Source organism: Monodon monoceros, unplaced genomic scaffold (genome assembly GCF_005190385.1).
Source record: "Monodon monoceros isolate NGI ecotype Baffin Bay Population unplaced genomic scaffold, NGI_Narwhal_1 Super_Scaffold_12, whole genome shotgun sequence".
Classification (NCBI taxonomy): domain Eukaryota; kingdom Metazoa; phylum Chordata; class Mammalia; order Artiodactyla; family Monodontidae; genus Monodon; species Monodon monoceros.
The window spans coordinates 161,651,130-161,665,506 of NW_021703768.1; the positions used below are offsets into that span (position 1 = coordinate 161,651,130).

The 14,377-nt window shown below is 53.6% G+C and overlaps 2 protein-coding genes across 3 annotated transcripts in view; one reads left to right on the top strand and one right to left on the bottom strand.

Annotated features, from left to right (window-relative positions):
* The first annotated feature begins 7,340 nt into the window (after window positions 1–7,340).
* Window positions 7,341–9,927, top strand: CCL25 (C-C motif chemokine ligand 25). Its single transcript, XM_029218537.1, has 4 exons — window positions 7,341–7,443; window positions 9,045–9,162; window positions 9,238–9,374; window positions 9,709–9,927. The coding sequence occupies exons 1-4, from the start codon at window positions 7,371–7,373 to the stop codon at window positions 9,840–9,842; spliced, it is 462 nt and encodes a 153-aa protein (XP_029074370.1). The 5' UTR covers window positions 7,341–7,370; the 3' UTR covers window positions 9,843–9,927.
* Window positions 9,928–12,803: 2,876 nt separating this feature from the next.
* FBN3 (fibrillin 3) overlaps window positions 12,804–14,377 on the bottom strand; it is a 60,246-nt gene continuing 58,672 nt past the window's right edge. For both annotated transcript variants that reach the window (XM_029218591.1, XM_029218590.1), the window contains one exon: window positions 12,804–13,188. In XM_029218591.1, the coding sequence (XP_029074424.1) occupies window positions 12,856–13,188 (333 nt within the window). In that variant the 3' untranslated portion in view covers window positions 12,804–12,855. The remainder of the gene's footprint in view (window positions 13,189–14,377) is intronic.

A 14,377-nucleotide genomic window follows, 5' to 3' on the forward strand; every position in this document is an offset into this window, starting at 1 on the left:
GGGAAGGATTGAGTGAGGCAGGGTAAGCAGGCTTAGGACTGGCTAGTTTGAATAATTCCAGCAGGCTCTGGGGTACAGAGACTGTCCCTAGTTGTCTGGCACCTGGCCCTGGGGTGATCAGGGCTGGAGGATAGACGCCTGACAGACGAGGGGGTTAGGGTATGGGCTCTGGATTGTCTGGTTTGCATATGAAAGGTGCCCTTATAAGGAAGTCATTTACTATCTTTGGGAATCTGCTAGCCCTGGGAGGGATAGTACTTCCACGATCAGTAAGGCCCCGGCTGTCAAAACATCAGAATAAAAAACACATGCTGGGAGCACAGAGGATTCTTAAAGCAGTGAAACACTCTGTATGACACAATAATGGTGGGTACATGTCATTATACATTTGTCCAAACCCGTAGAATATACAACAGCAGGAGTGAACCCGAATGCAAACTATGGGCTTTGGACGATAATGATGTCAGTTCCTTAATGGTAACAAACATACCTCTGAGGTGCGGCATGTTGATAATGGGGAAGGCAATGCATGTGTGGGAGCAGGGGGTATACGGTAAATCTCTGCACCTTCCCTTCAGTTTTGCTGGGAAAATTAAACTGCTTTAAACAAAAATGTCTTAATAAAAAATAAAAGGAAATGAAGCTAGAGGTAGAAAATATAGTAAGTTCAAGCACTGTAGTAACCACTCTACTCAATCCCAGCTCTACAACTTACTCGTTCTGTGCTGTTTCCTTATCTGTTAAAAGTGATAAGAGTACCTTGCTCGTAAGAACGTTGAGGTTTAAATGAATTAATGTTTCATTTATAGTAGAATCCAACATATGCAAGCCTTACATGCACTGGCTATTTCTCCCAAAATATAACTGTTAGATGGTGTCTCACTTTGGTTACAGAAATAAATGTCTTGGGAGAGAAAGATGATACTTATAACGTAAACTCTAGGCCCATCAACACAAAAATAGGTTACTTTTTCCTGTTACAGATCAATTTTTTGATCACTTTACATTATATTAAGCTCTAGTAACAAGTTTCCTGCCATCTTTTGTAAAGAGAGAGAGAGGAGACAAATTGTATGAGGGGAAGCTTACATTCTACACCACTCTACTGGTAGAAGAGACAGGCTTAGGCTCTTATGGGAGGACCACAGAACCATTAGCAAAACATTCACGTGTTCACGTATCATAGACAGTGACTTAAGTTTGTATCAACTAGTGTTCTTCCTGAACCAAGGTAACTCAAATTTAAAATGTAGAACTTTAATGTACCCAGCTGTACAAACTGCCAGAAACTATAAACTACTTTTCATTTTTAACATTTTGAAATCCTCATTCTCCTACAAACACAAAATGAAGCCAACAAGGAGAACCAATTCTTCATCATTTCAGTTTGTGAAACAGATCAAATGCTTTGTGGGCATAACCAAAGGTAAAACCTTCAGTAGCTTACATTTTGTTCATGACGAGGCCAGTGTATAAACACTACCTAAAAACATAGTAAATTTTTCCAAGAGTAACAATAAATATTAAACTAAAAAGAGTTAACAAGCATTCAACAGTTCTCAAACAGATACTCATCAAAATGAGGGAAGTCTAATGTGTCATCTGCTAAAGAATTTAACGCTGAAGTAGAAAAAAACTCATCAAAAATACCAGTCTTCATAACAGCACCACTTCTATAGTGATTTGAATTAGTAGCTGAGTTACTAAGGTTTGAGGGTGGCAGTCTTGGGGGAGAATACTTTGCTAGGGACTCAGTACTGCAAAAAAATGATTTGTCAAATTTACTCCCAAACCTCCCCCTCCCTTTTTTTCTGATTGCAAAAGTAACACATGTTTATTGTAAGGAAACCTGGGAGAATACAGGAAAACACCGAGAAGATTTCGGAGCATTCATCTTAACACTTAGTGGTAATAACTACTGCAAACATTTTCATATTTTTATGCATTTAGACTTTAAGAAATAAATATGAGATTCTGTTGTACCTATTTGTTAATGATCTGTGTTAATGTTTAATGAGCATTTTTCCATCTTAGTTTTTGACAACTTTTAGATAGCTATATAATGTTACATTGTGTGTATTACCACTGTTTCACCAATTTATATTTTGAGGTGATTTGTATTGTTTTGGTATTGTTAATTATCCTTATTGATAAAAATTTTCACAGAAAAATAAATAAATAAAAGGAAAAAGAAACAATGTAAAATTTCGAATTGACTCTAACCTGTGGCTGGAGATGCATTCTCCAATAAGATAGATACCAGCCACGTGTGGCTATTTAGCACTTGAAACGTACTGGAAATGTACAGTAAGCCATGTTTTGAAGACTTAAAAGGGAAAATATCTCATAAATCATTTTGATTTGATTATATGTTAAAATGATGTTATCTTGGATAGGGTTAAATAAAATACATCATTGAAAACAAACCCAAAAAGACACACTTAATGCAGCACCCAAGCAGTATATGTGGAATGGAGTCTGACCTGGACTTGGAATCTGACCCCCCGCTTACTTAGGTAAATTAACCTCTCTGGACTTCAGCTGATTGTTTTTTTCCGTGTCAAGTGGGGATAGATATGAATCCCATAGGGTTTGCTGTCACTTCAAGTCACTCTCTTCAGAGGAGCCCAACCCATCCCCGGCATCTCCCTGTCACGCCTTGCTTCGCTATTTGCTACCTGTGTTCTGCACTGCTTACCCTGGTACCCAGCCCAGTACCTGGCATACAGCAGGCACGCGCTACATGTCTGTTGAATGAATGAGATAACAAATGGCCCCAAACAGGTATCTGGTGAGGATCAGTGACATCACCGTCAACTTCCATGCCTGGGACACATCTCCTTGCTCACTGCAGTCACCCCAGGACTTAGCACGTGGCTGGTATGTAAGAGGTGCCCAGAAAACCTGTGTGGAGGGTGTGAGTGGAGCTCAGTAGCTTCAAAGAGGGACTCACAACCCTATGGGACCCTCTCCTCAGGGCTCACCACCCTTGCCCCCCGTGTCACCCTTGCCCCTGCCCCGGCCCCAGCTGGCTCAGCCCCCACATGTCCAGTAGGAGCAGAAGAAGCACAAGGACCGAGGCCAAGGCCACGACCAGTGCTGGTAGCCCACCCAGGTCCCCTGGAACACAGAGGCAGCTGGTCAATCTGGGGAGGGAAGCCCCTAAAGGCCGGCCTTTCAGGAGGCAGCTGGGCCATCCACATCGGGAACACAGTGAAATGGTTCCCACAGGGCCAGTCTAGAAACCAAGTCCCTGAAAGTCAGGCCAGAGGCTTGCAAGGCATCCTTAAAAAAAAAAACAACCAAAAAACACCAATTTTCCCTCCTTCCTCCAGTTGCCTGGTAACCACTCTGCATCAGGACCAGAGTGAAAGGCAGCTGGGTATGTCCAGGCCTGGCAGACAGGGCACCCAGGGTCTGATATGCTCCCCATAAGATGCGCAACTATGTAGAGTTGTTGGGGGGTGGGTTTCCAGCTGCTTCTCTCAGAGGCCACCCGAGCTGGGCCCTGCAGGCACCGTAGGTTCAGGAGGGTGGTAGGCAGCACTGGGGTGGGGGTGGGGGTGGGGGTCTGATGCAAAAGCAACTGCAGGAGGACCCCTACTTCAGCTGGTGGTGCTTCCTCAGCATCCTTTCTGATGAGCTCTGCTCAATGGCCTTCCGCCATTAGGGGACTGTCCCCCTTTCCTTCACAATATTTAAGAAATAAAAGTTGGATTTTCCTGGCCAAGAATAAAAAGTTAGAAGGGGGAATGACTTGGCCTCTCTATTTTATTTCATTTTGGATGTGCCGCGCGGCATGTGGGATCTCAGTTCCCTGACCAGGGATCGAACCCGCACCCCCTGCATTGGAAGTGTGGAGTCTTAACCACTGGACCGCCAGGGAAGTCCGACTTGGCCTCTCTGACCCTCGGTCTCCTTCTCTGTAAAAGTGGGTCAACCGTTGAGCACCTGGGAATTTCCTCCAGCAGAGAAATGAGAGGGAGCCGGTATTCAGTCCGCCCCAGAGGAGCTCACTCCAAAGGCAGTAGTTGGAATTCCCCCTCACCAAGCCCACAGAGGAGCTCACTCCAAAGGCAGTAGTTGGAATTTCCCCTCACCAAGCCCACTGGCTGCCCCAGTCTGCAGTACAGCCATCTGTGTGCACCCACTAGAGGCACCCTGAGCTGAGCTGTGCCCTTGCCCACCCCTCCCCCACCCCGGGGGCACTGCAGCCTGCCCTGCAGTCCTTGGGGTGTGGTCAGCCCCTGCGTCTGGCTCAGCAGCAGGCTGGAGGCCACGCACAACGGCCCCATTCTCTGAGCTGCTGACCGGGAGGAAGCTTCTGTCCTCTGTGCCCGGTTCACACGTGCGGAGAACAGAGTCCCCTTGCTGGAAGCAGTTTACCCTTAATGCCTCCAGCAGCTGTAGGAATGGAGGCTTCCCCTCTCGCAATTTAGCCCTGACCGTGAAGCAACTGCGGTCCTCCGAACTCTGGGTTTCAACCCAGAGCCTTTAGTCCCTAAGCATCCCGTCCACTGCCGAGACACCTGGGTTCTGAGCCGGGTCCAAGAGCGCACAATCCCTGTCTGCCCCGCGCGCGTGCTGGTTCCTCTCACCCCTTCCTCCCCGTTAAGGCTGCCGGTGGGACAAATTGTGAGGTGCAGGGAGGTGGGCTCGCTCACGGGTCACCTCAGCCAAGGTTTCGTAACGCCACGTCTTGGCCGCTGACCGCTGGCGGGGCAGGCAGGGGCAGTGGGCCGCAGCGGGGAGGCTGGCCCCGGCCCGCCACGCCGCGTCCCCACGCCCTCAGCCACGCGGAGCCGCGTCCTGGCCCAGCCTTACCCACCCCGGGAGCAGCCACTGCCACCGGCACAGGACCGCGAGCCGGGCCGCCGAGTCTCCGCGGCTGTGGAGGGGCGGGGCGGGGCCCGTAAGCCCTGCCCTGGCCTAAGCCCCAAAGAGAAAGCCCCGCCCCGGCGCCCAGTGCCTTTCATCAGGCCCCGCCCCCTGTGCTAAGCCCCACCCACCCGGCCAGACCCAGGGAGTGGGTGGCGTGCCCCACTCCCTGCCAGGGCCTCCTGGTGGAGCGCGAGAGATGAGAAAGCGGTACAGAGTGTCATAAATACTCAGGGTGGTCCATAGCTAAGGATGCGGACAATAAAAAGGTTAAAAGCAATCAGCTGCGAGCTCTCTGCAGAACCCCCTTCCCCTTCCCCGACGCTCCCCACCCCACCACCCCGATCCCCACACCCCTGTTCCGGGTGGGCCGCGCTAACCCAGGAGAAAAAGAAACTACTTCTAGTTGGGTTTTGCTTTGCTTCCTGCCTGCGTGGTTACCTGGGGCTCCCTCTTTTCTTCCAAAACCAGAGCATTGCTTTATTGTGGTCGTTAATAACAGTTCTATTGAGATTATTCTCAATGTAATATTGGGGAAAATTCATGTTCCATACATTGCATGATAAAAGAAATTTTTACATATTGAGATATAGGGAAGCCATTCTGGCTTATACATGAGTTAACTTGAATTTGATGCTACCTAAAATAGCCTGTTTGTGGCCTATCAAACATGCACTGCAGTCTGCTTTAATTATTAAAGAAAAGGGCACATTGACCAGAAGTAAAGAATGTCCACGTTAAAAATAAAGATTAAAGCCCCTCTTCCTGGGATGCCAGGGCTGGTCCTCCTTTGATGATAAGACTCCCTTCCAGGTGCCAAGGTCATACTGACTTTTTGTGTACATGCTGGTCTGTTTTTCTGAAACCTTGAAGAAATGTCTCCCTGACTTGTTTAATATTCTTTGTTCTGACAAGATATAAAACTGCCCTGAAAACCCTGCTTCTCTGGAGCAGTTTCTCAGAGTAATCTGGGAAGTGGGCTTCTGGGCTAGTCCTCAGTTTGGCTCAAATAAAACTTTCTATTCTTTTCTTTTTTAAAAAATTAATTAATTAATTTGGGTTTTTTTGGCTGCGTTGGGTCTTCGTTGCTGCGTGCGGGCTTTCTCTAGTTGTGGCGAGCGGGGGCTACTCTTCATTGTGGTGCACGGGCTTCTCATTGCGGTGGCTTCTCTTGTTGAGGAGCACGGGCTCTAGGGCGCGCGGGCCTCAGTAGTTGTGGCTCGCGGACTCTAGAGAGCAGTAGTTGTGGCGCACGGGCTTAGTTGCTCCGTGGCATGTGGCATGTGGGATTGAACCCATGTCCCCTGCATTGGCAGGTGGACTCTTAACCACTGTGCCACCAGGGAAGTCCCCAAACTCCTTTCTAATCTTAATATTGATTATCTTCGCCAACATCACCCATTGAAAGTGTACCATTCCGTGGTGTTTACTATATTCACAGAGTCCCTTGACCATCACCACCATCTAATTTCAGAGCAAAAAGAAACCCATACCTTCCCTTTCGCCCTCACCCCCCCTATTCTCCCCTCCTCCCAGCCCATGGCAACAACTGATTTTACTTTCTATTTCTATGGGTTTGCCTGTTCTCAAAAACAAGGCTTTTCTGTGACACGATAAGTCATCCCATTGTGTGGAAGGAGAGAAAAATGCGGTGAAATCAGGGCCCCATGGGAACAGGCGGCTTGGGAGTGGGGAGCAGAGGTGGAGACTTTCCCCCTGCTCTAGGCTGCCTGGGTCCTGCCCCTGGGAAGCCAGTATCCACCTAGAGGTGCAGCAAGAGAGGGGCCGGGACAAGGAGGAGAAAGGACCCTCCAGGGAGAAAGCCGGGGTGCTGGCTGAGGGGCCTGGGATAGGGGGCACGTGAGCCTTCAAGGGGGCTCGTTGAGGTCAAGGCTGTGACTGTCCACCTGCATCCGTCCACCTCTCATCACTGAAGGAGCCAAATCCCTGTCCGTCCGTGCCCCCCCCCCACACCGCCCCGTCCGAGTACTTAGTTGAAGGTGTCATTGTTTTCTGCCGAGCTCTTTGATTTGGGTCCTTTTGCCCCTCGCGCCCAACTTCCAACAGGTGCATCCTGACATTGGAGAGAGGAGCTAGAAAGACATGGGGAGAACAGAGGAGGGCAGGGCGGGAGGGAGAAGCCGGGAGGTGGAGTGGGAGAGGAGGTGGGGAGGGAGCGGCAGGGCGGGGCTCCATCTATAAAGGGTGAAGCCTGCTGGCGTGGCAGGCAGGAGAGCTTGGGTCCACTCCAGCAGGTACCGGCTCCAGGGACCCCACTGGCTTTGGTGAGTCCTCCCCCCGAGACCAGCAGCAGGTCCCTCCAGCACACTTGTCCCCATCCTATGCCACCTGCCTCCCTTGCAGAGGGCCCTGGCTCGAGACGGGGGTGCTCCCAGTGCCTGCCACTGTCCATGTTGGGTCCTCATCAACCACCTACCCCCCCCTTCCTAGTTAACCCTCAAGGCGCCGGAGGAGGAAGACCAGCCTGCACTATGAATCCATGGCTCCTGGTCTGCCTGGTGGCCTGCTTCGTGGGTGCCTGGGCTCCCACTGTCCACGCTCAAGGTACTATCTCAGACAATACCTACCCTCCCCCCTGGAGTCCCCCTGTCCCCATCCTTCTTGTGCCTCCCCTGCCATGTGCCTGTCTCCTCCTCCAGAAGCCTCCCCCATCCCTTCACCACTGAATTCATTCTCGGGTGGACAGCTCCCCCCAGCAGGCATGCAAAAACTCCCAGCATTTGTGCAGCTCCTTGGGGGTGCATGGTCCTCAGCCCCTCCTTTCAGAGCCCTGGGTGCCTCCTCCACAGTCCATGACCCAAGGCCTCCCTCTGGACTCCAGCCAGTCCAGGGACTGCGGGCAGCGGGGCCGTTTACCCCCAGGGACACACTGCAGTGACCTGAACCTGCAGAGCCAGGGGTAGGAGTTGAGATCAGAACCTGGGAGACCAACAAACATGGGTCTCCATCTCAGCTTCCCCTACTCCAGCTACCTGTGCGGTCCGGCTGAGAGTTGCTACTCAGCGTTTATGAGCCCCAGTTTCCTCCTCTGCAAAGTGGGGCTCCAAACTCCTGTTACAGAGATGGGACGTGAGGATCCGATGGGCTGATTCCCGCAAAACTCTTGACCCAGTGCCTGGCAGCAGCACGGATAACCATTACTGTTATCAATGGGGAATTCTTCTCCTGCTCTCCCTAGCTTAGGCACTTGATGAGATTAGTGACCAAAGGTTATTCTGACTGCCCCCAGTGTCCCCCAGCTCTGCCGCTGCGTTCTGCATCCCGCTGGGCCGGAGGAGGCAGCTGAGCCCCAGCAGCTGGCCAAGCAGGGCCCCTGGCCAGGTGGAAGCCCCATGGCCCCACCCACCTGCCCCTCATTAGCTCTGAGAGGCCCTAGCCCTGCCCCCAGCAGAGCTTACCCTTTGCCCAGGAGGGGACTGGGCTTCGTTCCCATTGTCCTGCTATTAGAGGTCCATTTCAGGCGCCAGGCCCAGCCTGGGCCCATTGATCCTGGGGCCAGCGGGGCCCTCAGCCCCGGGGAACTGCCTGCCTGGCACTGCAACACAGGGTCCATCTGACTCCACTGCCCCTTGCTCTCAGGGTCAAGGTGGGGGATGGAGGGAGCCTCCAAGCCCTCCCCACGGCCCTCCCAGAACTGAGATGTGGCCCCTGGAGGCACGGGTGGGCAGAGGGACAGATCCCAGAGGACCCTGAAGGCCCAGCACCTTCTCCACATTAATTCATCCTCTGCTCATTCCACCTGCTCATTCTTCCAGAACCTTCTGGCACCACCACCTCCTCCTCGTCCAACCACGCCCCCCTCCCCTTCTCAGGGCGCTGCACCCCCTCCTTGCCCTCCGCCCCAGAGCAGGAATGGAAATGGCCTTGGTCCCCCATTTATTTCGTGGTCCTGGGCCCTACCCAGCAGGGGCCTGCGGGGCCCTTTCCAACTCCCGCTTCCTGTCCGCTTATCAAGGACCAAAGGTGAGCCGAACGGCCTCCTTACCGTCTGGGCTGTCCCCGGGCCTCCACAGTGCATGGGAGGGTTGTGGTGTGCGCGCGCGGGCTCGCGGGTGCCCAAGGCTGTGGGCGTTCCTGAAGAGCGCATGCGCAGCCGCACACGCACGTGTAGAGATGCGAGCCTCTGGGCGGCTGTGTGGTCGCAGGTGCTTTTGAGGACTGCTGCCTGGCTTACCACGGCCCAGCAAGACGGTCCATGCTCCGGTACGCCCAGAGTTACCATCGCCAGGACGTGAGCGGGAGCTGCAACCTGCCTGCGGTGATGTGAGTGGGACCATGGGGGAGGGGGTGGGGACTCTCACGCAACTTCGCTCCCCGCTTACACCCCCATCCCTGCAGCTTCTTCTTCCCCCAGAAAAACAAGATGGTGTGTGGGAAGCCAAGGGCCAGGTGGGTGCAGATTGGGATGAAGATCCTGGATGCTCGGAAGAAGACCCATTTAAAGCCCCACCACGGCACCCGGAGAAACTTCCAGGGTGGGTGAGACCCCAGCCCAGCATCTAAGGGGCCGACCCTCCCTGCTGCGGGCCCCTGAGCTTCTCAACCCCCAAAGGAGGGGATGGCAGGCCAGCATCTGACAGCTGCCTGCACCCCAAAAAGAGTCAGTGGCTTGTGAGTGGGAGGCTTGAGTGAACATGCAGCTCTTTTAGTCAAGACACTTTCAATTGCTAGAGATGGAAAATTCAAGCAAATGGGAAACTCATTGGCTCAAATAACCACCCAGTGGGCGGCATCAGGCTGGGCTGGATCCACGTAATCCAAAGGTATTGGTGGAGCTCTTATCTATTTCTCTTGCCTTCTCTCTGACAGTCCCTCATTCTGGGGTGAGGAAGTTGAGCTCTGGAAACTCCACACTACCATTGTCGAAGTTTAGCGGTCCCACCAGAAGCAGCAACAGGGAAACCTCCCTCCTGAGAACAGCTAATCCAGGTCAGGACTCTTGAGCATGTGACCATTCCTCCCCTCATCACTGCTGAGGAATGAGGGCTCCTGATCAGCCCGGACTGGGTCAGGGGACTCACCTCCAGGACCACGGAGGGCTGGCTCTGTGGTCAGCCCCACAGATTCGCATGGGGGGGGGTCCTAGGGGGCTGTTCATTATTACCCTGCTCCGGCCCAGGGGGCTTCGGCAAGTGCTGAAATGAAACGCCAAGTGTGTGGACTGAAAACTTCAGGGCGCCTGACTCCACTCCAGCGCCCCCTCCCCTGCCGATCCGCCCCGTCATTCCTGCAGGACCATGAGCCCGCACTTCTCTAGGATCAGCCAGCACGAGATGGGCTGGACCTCTGTATGCCACAGTTATCACCCTGCAGCCTCAGCTGCCCCAGCCCCTCTGTGCTTCAGGGCAAATCTCAGTCCCCGCACCTGAGGCTGCATCAGTTCCCTCCCTGTCACCCCTGCTACCTCCGGCTCCTCAGATAGCTGGAACAAGGGAGCTCTGTTATTTCAAGCCCCGTGCCTACTCCAGGCACCAGAGTCACACCTGCCTGGGCAACGATTCTTGGAAAGAGCCATCACTATAGTTGCCTACCTGCAGGGACACACCTGCCTGTGTCCCTCTGGGTCTTTGCAAAGCTTCAGTTCTCTCCCAGGATGTGCTTCTCTGTAACTTTTAAATAAACCATTGGTGGGATGTCATTCCTGTCTCTGTCACCTTTCATTGTGGGGTGCGAGTCCCCAGCCTGTGTTGAAACCCACGTGATCCCCTCCCACCCCAGGATCTGTGCTCTCAGCCTGGGGTGCTGAGCACCGGGGCCTGGGGCCAGGGTGCAGACTCAAAGGAACTTCCAGGCCCCACTACACTGTATGGGTACCCAGAGCAGATGCCATAAACTCTCTGAGCCTCGGTTTCCCCGCTGTGAAACAGAGGTGATAACACTGCCTGCCTCATACAAGTCTGTGGGGACTAAATACACTGCCGTTTGTGACATACAGCACACGCACAAGCTACATGTTAACACAGTGAGTATCCCATCCACTGAGCTCAGCCATCAAATTCAATAGATCCAGTCCAACCTGGAGCCAGGCAGGATGGAGCCAGGACACTGGCATGGCTGCCCAACTTTGAATCTGGTTCTTCTACCTGTAATCTGGTGTCACCTCGGCCAAGTCATTTAACCTCTCTGAGCCTCAGTTTTCCTATCTGTAAAATGGGGATGAGAATAACAGTATCTATTCCATGGGGTCATAGTGATGATGTAATAAGGAAGAACTTTTTTTTTTTTTTTTTTTGCGGTACGCGGGCCTCTCACTGTTGTGGCCTCTCCCGCTGCGGAGCACAGGCTCCGGACACGCAGGCTCAGCGGCCGTGGCTCACGGGCCCAGCCGCTCTGCGGCATGTGGGATCCTCCCGGACCGGGGCACGAACCTGTGTCCCCTGCATCGGCAGGCGGACTCTCAACCACTGCGCCACCAGGGAAGCCCAGGAAGAAATTTTATATTCTATTACAAGTTAATCACTAAAGGGATGTTGCCTATGAGCTTAAATTATACATAATGGCCCATCTTGGGCCAGGAACCCTGCTTCCCAGGTAGTGAGCACTAAGCTAAAATACCTTTGTTTAGCTCACATCCAGGCCAGGATGTTTAGAAACATCCAGGCCAGGCCCACCTGTGAATGTCTGCAGGAAGAAATGAACACATCCCCTCCAGAAGCTGACCAGAACAAGGAAATTGGTTTGACTTTACTCCCTCCCCTTTTAGTATAAAAGAAGCCTGAATTCTAACTCAGGCAAGATGGTTCTTTTGGGCACGAGTCCACCACCTTCTCGGTTTGCTGGCTTTCCGAATAAAGTCGCTATTCCTTGTCCCAACAACTCGTCTCTCGATTTACTGGCCTGTCATGTGGCGAGTAGTATGAGCTTGGACTCAGTCACAAGGACTGAATGGGTCAGTAATTGTACAATGCTTAGAATGGTGCCTGGTACATAGTATGGGGTCAGAAATCATAAGCCATTATTATCAGTAATGGTGAACCCACAAGGGATCCAATGGTTGCCACTTGCAGCCTGGCTTTGTGCCAAACTCCCAGGTCTGAAGTTGGTAGAACCTACCTGCACCTTGGGCTGGTGTCCCTCACCCCCAGGTGCAGGATGGTCTTCACCCACCTCTCCCGTACGCACATCCTCTTCAGAACCCTAGGCAGAAGTGCATCCTTTCCAAAGCTGCTGCCCTCCTGGGGCCTCCTGCTACCCCGCCACGTGAGCCTTGCCCAGCCCTGCCAAGGGCAGCGTCTACTTACTGCCAGAACCTGCCGAGGGACAGACTTAACCCAAAATAACTTTATTGTTGTCTCTGCTCCCGATAGAAAAGCATCCTCAGAACCCTAGCCCAGCTCCCCGTGGGAATGAACATGGCTGCATGTCAGCAACTCTGGCTGGGGCCCCGTGGGCCCTTCTGCTGGGAGGGACGAGCCCTAGGCCCACCCTAGTCACCCGTTCCCATGTCCCGCCAACCCCCAGGGCTGAGCCCCCGTGCAGTGCAGAAGTTTAAGCCCAAGACGGACCAGATACAGTGAAACCCAGGGCCCTCCTTGACCCTGGCTGAAGTGGAGGGGGCACGGCACAGCAGCTGCCAGCTGTCTCCAGGAAACACCGAATGGTGGGGTCCCTCGGATAGAGGCTGGGCTCGCTTGAGGTCATAGGATAGCATTTCGCTCTTCCTGAGTTTTGGGGTTCCACCTGGTCGGCCACTGCCGCCGGGGATTGATCCCTCCCAGCTCTAGTATTTCCCGCCTCTGGAAAGGAGGACCGCATGGGGACCCTGGGGCCCATCGACGCCAGGGCTTGTCAAGGGTCTCCTGGGGGCGGGGTGGGGGTGGGTGGGGCAGGGGTGTAGCAAACAGAGTGACATCCTGTGGAAGGAGGCGGGGGGTGGGGGTGGTGCCCAGGTGGTGAGTCTGGGAAGCGGGCTGAAGAGGGGCCTGGGGCCAGGTGTGAGGCGTGGGTGCCCCTGGACTACAGCAGCTGCAGCTGCACCTTTAGCCGCAAGGCCCGGCCTGCCGGCCACCCCTCAGGCTGGGTGCCCCAGGCCCCAGCCACGCTCACCACCTCCAGCTGGTAGGTTCCTGGCCCCGGCCTCCGACGCCCCAGCTGCAGGGAGCTGAGGCCGCGGAGGTGATGCATGCGGAAGAAACCTTGCTCGTTGCCACGGGCGATGATGTAGCGGACGCGGCCCCCCAGACCCTCCAGCGCCGGCCGCAGCTCTAGGATGTGCTCGGCCCGGCTCAGGCGGGAGAGGTTCAGGCCCAAGGTCAGCGGAGCCTCCGAATCAAGGCTGGCCAGGCTCGCCTGGGGAGAAAGACCAGGTGGATGATGGCAGGGGCTGGGAGAAATCAGAATGCGGTGGGTAGGGGACCAAGAGGAGAATTTTAGGCAATCTCTAAAATGGAGGAAAACACAGACCACTCCCTGCCCTTGACTCCTGTCTAGCCCTCCCCACCCATAAAGCCAATGGTCAGCTTGGGCTATAGTAGAGGATAGAGGTGGAGGCTGGTTCCCAGGTGGAAAGGAAACTTTTTCACAGGTTGACTCCAGACCCCTTGTTTCAACTGAGGGGCCTTAGTTCGATCCCTGCCAGCCTGGTGGAGGAAATGGAGAATTTTCCCTCAGATACCCAGACTGGGAGGCAGTCAGATGGCATCTGGCCCCAAAGCACCCAAGGTCACTCAAAGATGGTCTGGGGTGGCTGGAATTATGACCAAGGGCCTTGCGGCATGAGCCAGCCCCAGACACAGCGAGAGAAACACAAGACCCTGCTGGGCCATACAAAGGAGCTGCCCAGTAGCTATCCGGTTTCTGGAGGCTGGTTGCACTCCCTGCATCTGCGCTCTCTGAGACCCCCCCCCCCTCCGTGTGCAGATGACAAACCCCTCTTTATCTGAGCTCCTCAGAATGCTTCCTGATCCTGGCAGCCGGACAGGGCCCTGAATAAGCCAGCAAACCTCAAAGGCAGGCTGACGGGGGCTGGGTGATGTATCCAATCCCACAGGAGATTATCTGTGCTTTCTTCTCCTTTGCTCTGGGCAGAGCTGTTTGTTCTGCCTAATTTACATGCTGATGGAGTGTTTTGCTGTTGCAGGAAAGTGAAAACTATTCTTGTTTCCCAGCCCTTCACCAGGACTGTTGCTCAGACGTGTGCTCTTACTGACACCTGCTGGCAATCCGTGGGTATTGCAGGCAAAGACACAGGACCCTGCCTGCCTCTGCCCAGATCTGCTTGTGTCCATGCCAGGAGCCCTGACAACCTCTCCACTCACTCTTACTGAGTAGCAAGGGCTGGTGACACAGTGGCAAACCTGACAGACACTGGGCCCTATACCTGTGATGCTTACAAAAATAACGGTAAGTTAAATGGGCATAATACGTACACACTCTTTTCCCCAGAAAGGGGAAACAACTAGAAGGAAAAGGAAAGCAAAGGAACATTCATATTTAGATAATCTAATATTGAGAGCCCCTCAGACCCAGCATTCCTTTC